Source organism: Grus americana, chromosome 2 (genome assembly GCF_028858705.1).
Source record: "Grus americana isolate bGruAme1 chromosome 2, bGruAme1.mat, whole genome shotgun sequence".
NCBI classification, from domain to species: domain Eukaryota; kingdom Metazoa; phylum Chordata; class Aves; order Gruiformes; family Gruidae; genus Grus; species Grus americana.
The window spans coordinates 131,563,617-131,570,621 of record NC_072853.1 but is presented as its reverse complement, the minus strand read 5'-3'; the positions used below and the strand labels follow the sequence as shown (position 1 = coordinate 131,570,621).

The 7,005-nt window shown below is 50.5% G+C and overlaps 1 protein-coding gene across 9 annotated transcripts in view; it reads left to right on the top strand.

Annotated features, from left to right (window-relative positions):
- Nucleotides 1-3,417: 3,417 nt before the first annotated feature.
- Nucleotides 3,418-7,005, top strand: part of CREB5 (cAMP responsive element binding protein 5) — a 261,478-nt gene continuing 257,890 nt past the window's right edge. Inside the window, exons 1-2 of one of the 9 annotated variants that reach the window (XM_054817766.1) lie at nucleotides 3,468-3,512; nucleotides 4,539-4,625. In XM_054817766.1, the coding sequence (XP_054673741.1) occupies nucleotides 4,623-4,625 (3 nt within the window). In that variant the 5' untranslated portion in view covers nucleotides 3,468-3,512; nucleotides 4,539-4,622. Of the gene's footprint in view, nucleotides 3,513-3,570; nucleotides 3,652-4,538; nucleotides 4,626-7,005 lie in introns of those variants that run through there. The other 8 variants (XM_054817763.1, XM_054817764.1, XM_054817767.1 and 5 more) reach the window with 8 other exon arrangements.

The window sequence follows — 7,005 nt, the reverse complement described above, 5'->3', positions numbered from 1 at the left end:
GGTAGTGCCTCATGTAGTTGATTGCTCAGTACTTTTCGTTATAGGTCTCTTCAGTCGCTTAAAAACATTGCCAAGTTTTGAACCATTCAGGATGGAGTTTTCCATGGCAGGTGCCTGCCCTAGGCGGGAGTATTTTGGAAAGCTGCTTCCAAAATTCAATCATTCCAGAAACGGTAAGTTTCCTTCCCTACCATTATCCCAAATCTCACAAGTCTTTTTTTGCTGGGAACATCTAGCTCTTCTGGAGCAGGAACTTGATGTTCTGCAGAATGATGGTCTCGCTGTCACAGGAGATGTCTTTGATTAGCCTCTAAGATTTGCCCAAATTTGTCCCCAATATAGAGCACGTTCTCAAGTTACGGCTTGTCAGCTGAGCTGTGGTAACTGACTCTGCGTACATTCCTCATCTGCTGAGTAGAATATGCTAATCTAAACCACCTTTCTAGGAGTTCATGTTAAAGAGTTGTTCTTCACAGTGACAACAGGCAAGCAGACATCAGCTCAGCTGGAAAGCAACAACCTCGTAGGAGGCAGGGGAGTTCCTCTTGCCCTATCCTATCATCACCCCGCAGTTTGCATCAAGAAGGAACTTGGCAGTTACATTTTCTCAATGTCCTTTCTCTGGTCAGTGTCCTCAGGCTGGAGGATAGACACATTTTTCTCCTCTGTGAACTGCTCAGCAACCAGGCACTGAAGTGAACGTAGAACAAGACAAAGCTGCATCTCTCGGTGCTCCTTTTCACATCCCCATTCCAGAGATCAGCGTAGTTGCCTGAGGATGGAGAGAAGGTTGGTAACAGGCAAGAGGAAAGCAGAAATAGGCAAGGAAAGAGCTGGAAGAGGGAGGAGAGCAGCAGGAGCTGAGGGTGACAAGTGAAGCAGAAGTTGGGCATGGGGAAAAGCAACAATACGTGACACATACTGCAGCGGATTTAAACCTGAGAGGAACTGTTGACTTTATTTTATACTCATTCCCCGCCAGGACTACAGCTCATTTCAAGAGTCAAGAGTCTTCCCTCGGGACTTGAGACTCATTTTAGGAATCCAGAATCTCTCTGCTCTGCTGTCAGCAAAAACCAGCGTAACCACCTATCAAAGCATTTGTCACCACCCTCCCAGCGGCAGACACACACAAACCGCTGCTGCAAGCTGTCCGTCTCTTCAAGTGGTAGAGATCTGTCCAAATAGGTACGTGGGATGTAAAGTTACTGATCTGACTAATCTGGAAGTCTTATTCATCTTGCTTTTAGGATGTCTTTTTGCATGACGCTCTGCACAGGGCAGAAGGACATGCAGAATATTTGAGCCAGGAACTTTAAACAAAATTTATTAAATTAAAGCAGGTCCAGTTATTTACTCACTATAATCTGTGTACAAGTCACATGGGGTCTACAATATCATTCATAAGAAAGCATCACCCCTAGACTGATAATTAAAACTATGGCTAATACGTTACCTAGCATTCTGTTTGCTTCTATCTGCGTCAAATTTGCCATAACCGATTCTTACTACGCAGGTACCTGGGGGCGTTGGGCCCTGTTATCCTTGAGTGGTGTCTGAATTCTCCATTGCCAGTTCCAGTTTGGTCTCATTTATAAACCTGGAGAAAAAAACACTGTGCCTACCGCAGGAAAACCATTGATCAGCCACAGTCCTGGCTGTGCATCTGTAAAAAGTGTGAGTACATAAATTGTATGATGAAATCTCAATGAGAGATGCAGAGCTGCGTCCCGCACTTAAATCTTTTTGTCATGGCCTTAAATAACTGCAGTGTTTCTGTATGTTAAAACCCTTCCTGTGTGACAGAAGTAACTGCATTTATTAGTTTAGTCATCTCTGTAGTTTATAATTTCAGGACATTTAGAGGTAAGGCACTTTGCACTCGGTATGCAATTTCCAAGGATAATACCTGACAAAACGAAGGCTTACAGTGACAGCATCATTGAGCCTTATCCTAAGTAGTTAAATGAGTTCAAAACCTATCATCAGTCACTCACAGGATCCGCTTCTATCTGCTTTAAATCCTGCATAAAGTGCCAGCGAATTGTTAAAAGCTGAGGACGACTATTAGATAGCCTAATATAAGCCTGCAAAAGAATGGTATTATTGGAAGTGCTGTATTATTGGCATTTATAAAGTATTTCCTGATTTTGGCAGTGCACGTTTTATTACTCTCTCCTCTGTTAATTGAGTATCAGAGAAAAACCAAAGCAAGCAATACGTTACAGATTCTAAGACCCTGCCTCGAAACACTGAGGTCTTCTCACAAGTCATCCCAGGCTGAGCTGCTAAAACACTGCATCGAAATTAAGTCATACCTCTTGGCATGAATCAGCAGCTAAATCCAGTTAATTAGCACACGTATCTTTGATAAGAATACCTCCTGGATAACTACGGTGTGGACAGTTAAGTGCTAGAGGAACCTCCAGACCCAGGTGCTAGAGGAGAATTAGGCTGAGGAATTAATTCTTAACGGAAGCAAGCCCAGGAAAGGAGGCACTGAAGTAGTTACAGGGTGGAATAATAAACTTGTCACCGTCCCAGATAATTATAGACATACTGTCAACTAGCTCCAGAATGTTAAGCCTTGGAAAAGCAGTGAAATACTTGATTGTATCAGTTAAGACTTTAGTACTGTGCTGCCACAGCGCCCTGCTGGGTTCGCCCCGGCCGGGAGGACACGCGTGGACCGGGCACACCTGAGCAGGTGGACACGCGTGGACCGGGCACACCTGAGCAGGCGGAGACGCGCCCTCGGAGGGCTGCAGCTCGGGACGGAGGTTTCCCCCCGCCTCGGACGCTGCGTTATTTGTTAGCCATTTTCTCGGTAAAACCCAAACAAACAAACATAAGAGTTCGGGGCTGCAGGACCGAGTTCCAGTCGAACGCGGGCCTCCCCTGCTGCCGCCGCTCGGCGGAGGCTCCGCGTCTGCCGAGCAGCGGGGGCAGCCCCCCGGCACGGCCGGAGGACCCCAGCACCGCCCCGCTGCGCCTCGCCAAGCTGCCGGCCCGGGGGAGTGAGACGGGGCTGGCAGCCCCGCACAACCCCATCCCCGCCCAGGCGGACACGCAGCCAAGTTCCGGAGCCCCCTCCCGGGCTGCGCGTCCCCTGGGCTCGGCGTCCGGGTCCCCGTTCCCGACTCCCCGGTTCCCGAGCGTCCCTTCCCGCCGGAGGGCGACCCCCGCTGCGGGCGGTGTCGGACCCCAGCGCGGGGGGCGGGACATTGTTTCCAGGCTGACTCACCCCCGCTCCGCCTCCGCACCCCGCGCCGGCGGGGGCGGGACCGAACGAGGCCACGCCCCCGCCCCGCGCGCCCGGCCGTCCCCCCCCTCCCCCTTAACCCCCCCCGCCCGCCCGGCACGGACCGCAATGATTTAGAAGTTCAGGAATCCCACGTGACGTCACGGAGGGTGATGTAATGCTTCTCTAAATAGAACGTATTGTAACCGTCCCTCAGTCCAACGTGGTTCCTCCGGCCGCGCTGCCGGTCCCGTCCCCGCCGCGCCGGGCGGTAAGTTCCTAAAAATACGGGGCTGCCCCGGGAAGGCGCCCGGCGCGGCGCGCAGCGCACCCCGCGCTCCGCCGCACGGCACGGCATGGCGCGGCACGGCTCGGCTCGGCTCGGCGCGGAGCGGGGCAGCAGCGCCGGGGTGAGCGGCTGGGGAAGGGGCAGCCTGCGGCCGCGGGGGCTCTTCTCTCCGCGAGCGCATCTGCTCCGGAGGCGGGAGCGCCAGCCACTGCCGCGCCGCTGCCGCTGCCGGGCGCGGGGATCCCGCCGCTCCCCCGTCCCAGCGGTGCCCCGCCAAGGCGGCGCGGGGAGAAGGGGCGTGCGCGACCCCCGCGTCCCGCGGAGGGTCGGGCAGAGCAGGGCGGCGGGGGGCCCGGCGCGCACGGCCGCCGAGCCGCGGGGCAGCCGGGCTCCCCGCCCGCACCTCGGGGAGTTTGGGAAGTCTCTGCGCGCCGCTTCCCGGGATGGGATGGGGCGGTTGCCGCGGGGCGCACGCAGCACCCCGCTCCGCGCTGCCCCGAGCGGGACGGGCAGCTCTCGGCGGAGGGGCCGCGGTCTCCCCGCGCCCCACGGCGGGCTGGACGGATCCTCGCCTCTGCCTGCTCCGGCGGCACCCGGCAGTGACAGCTCGGCGGCGCGCTGCCCCGCCGCCCCCTCTCCCCGCTGCCCCTAAACTTCTGGACAAGTTTCGCGGCGCCGCCTGGGCGCCCCAACCGAGCCGGGACCCGCCGGCGGTGGCCGCGGAGCGGTGCGCGGCCGCCTTCCCCCGGGAGACACCCCGGGTGCCGGGCTGCTCCCGGCCCTTACGTCATGCTGCGGGCCGGTGCGGGGCTGATGCTCCGCTTCTGATGCCGTCGGGCCCGGGGCGCGGGGGGGGGGGGGTCGGGACAGTGCTGACAGGGGCCCCGCTCTGCAGCCCCGCTCTCCCTTTTCAGCCCCGCTGCTCCGCTCATCGCCCCCCTCCCCAGCTCCGCGCTCCCCCCCCTGCCCCGCCACTGTCCTCTCTTACAGGGGTTTCTCTCTCCCCAGCGAAGTTTTCAGGACGCTAAGAGCTTCAGGAGTGTAAGGGGAATACTTGCTAAACTCTGCCTCCTCTATTATTTATGTCCAAGCATGGTGAGTGATCCTTCATCTCCAGGGCTTAATATAAGCTTTACAATCGGAAAGAGAGAGGTCGTTCAAAGATGGGGGTAGGAATAAAGGAAAATGAAATGTCCATATGTTTTTTGGGTTTTTTTTGTTTTTTTTTAAATCGAGAATGATATTAGGAGTATCTTAAGCAGCAAGATTAGAAGATTTCCGTATATTATCAGTAAGAAACAGTGCTTAGCTAGATGAAATTAAAGCTTGAACGGAAGCGTACTAATTACTGCGAAGCACCTTGCTTGGGCTTTTCTTGAGACCGTGCAGTTTTCAGAGAGATACCCGCTGCCTTGCACCAGCCTTTCCTTGTCTGGCCGTTTGGACAAGCAGCAGTGCATCAAGGAACAGCGATGAGGGAAAACTTTCTTGTAAGAAACTGTCATGCAGAAATAATCCAGAAACCAGACTGAAAGAAAATTGAGAGGTGGAAGGTGAGAGCCAAATGCAAAAATGTAGCGTAATTTGGGGGGATTTTGCTGAAGGAACTACACTTTAGTAAGGGTATGGTTTATTTTCAGTAGAAAAGTGTACAGTGTTGAAAGTCCCCACTTGGTATTTTGTAACTTTCATGTGGTGAATGAGGTTGTCGGTATCAAAAGCTTGAAATTCTTTATAAAAAATGGCTAAAATCCTTATTTGTGACTCCTTAATCCTAAGGGGAGCTGTACAGGTCGCAAAGCACTAGGGAAAAGTGTGATTAATGATCAGTGATTAGTGATAAGTGATTAGTGGTTTTATTCAAACTGTTACCTCTGACCAGAAGCACACATCAGAGGATTAACAGGCTCTTTAGATAAATGCTCATTAGTGAAAGGGGGAAAGCAAAGATAATAGGCATGCACACAGGGACAACTTTCTAGGAAAATCATTCCTGTCTCTGGCATAATAAGCTCTATTAGCAGAAAGGCTCTTTAATTTAAAAGTTGCTTTTATCTTGTAAATCAAAGATAGATGTAGAAGTTCGCTGCGCTATTATAACCTAAATTTTCCCATATCCACTGCATGTGGATTATCTCAGTAGTGATATTTTATTTAGAAAAACCCAATTGAATCTTTAAGAAACCGAACATTCCCAAGTGCTAAAGCCCTGCATCCCGAGGCATCCGCTCCCAACAGGCAGAGCAGAGCCTGCTGGCAGCTAACTAGATGGCGCAGTCCTGTTCTTTGTGAGTATATACTCCTGGGTTATGAACTTAGCAAGTAGCAGCTTGCTAGGTGTCCTTCACCACTTACAACAAAGTTGAATCTGTGCTGAGTTGGAGGCTAGACAGTGCTACGAGTTTGTAGTCACATTTTCCACGTCAGTTAATCGAGTGAGTTAAAGGCTACTGGAAAAATTAGTCTCACTTACTGAAAGAAACGGTGAGGGTGAGGGAGAGAAAGGAGGAGAGAATGAGAGAGGGGCAAATAGCTACAACCTGAGATGTAACTCCTGATTGAACTGTTTTATACCGCTTTAATGAAGTACAGTTCTGATGGCCTTAATTACTGAAGTCTAAAAGCTCTCGCCGGTTTTCCCCCCAGCTATCACTGGCAAAGTAAGGTGGTTTTTGTTTTTGTTTTTTAAAAAAAGTCACTAAAAAGAAAGAACAGTTGGCGTGGTGGTTGAACAAAACAACTTGAACCTGACTGTACTCTACAGAAAATGGTAAGGAGTCTGTTTTTATGATAACTAACCAGGGATTTCTTATTACTCTTTATCATGCATGGGTTGGGAAGAACCGCTATCTACTGCTGTCCATAGACTTGGCGATGTTTCTTCTGTCCCATTAACTTACATGAGATTTATGTTTGTTTGCATCTGTGGAGATCATCAAAGTTTCAGAACTTTAAATGAAAAACTTCAGTGAAACAGGAAATAGAAATAATGAACTTATGGCATGAAAAAGAAACTGCTCTTGTCTCCTGTTGTTACATCTTTAATTTGAGACTGTTAGGAGTAGTCAGACTAATGCTTAAAATCAACAAGTTTTGTAATAGCATATAAAAAAGGCAATAAGCTCCAGCTGCCACTCTTGAATATTGGATGGCACTCTTCCAGGACTTACACTTGCAGTATTTTAAAAACTTTACATTTTTAGAACAATCAGAACCCTTTCCCCGTCACCAAAATACCCATTAATAGTTCAGCTTCAATTTATCGAACTCTACCTCTGCTAATTTACCCTGGGGAACGTATACAGATTAAAAGAAAAGATAGAAGCGAGATTGTACACGTCGTTTTATTTACATCGCCATTTATCAGAACGACTTTCACAGATAAAGTGTAATAGGTACTTTTTAATTTGATGTTCACTTCCTCACTTTCAGAATCTAAAATACGCTGCCATCGCTTACATTTATCCCGTGAGCT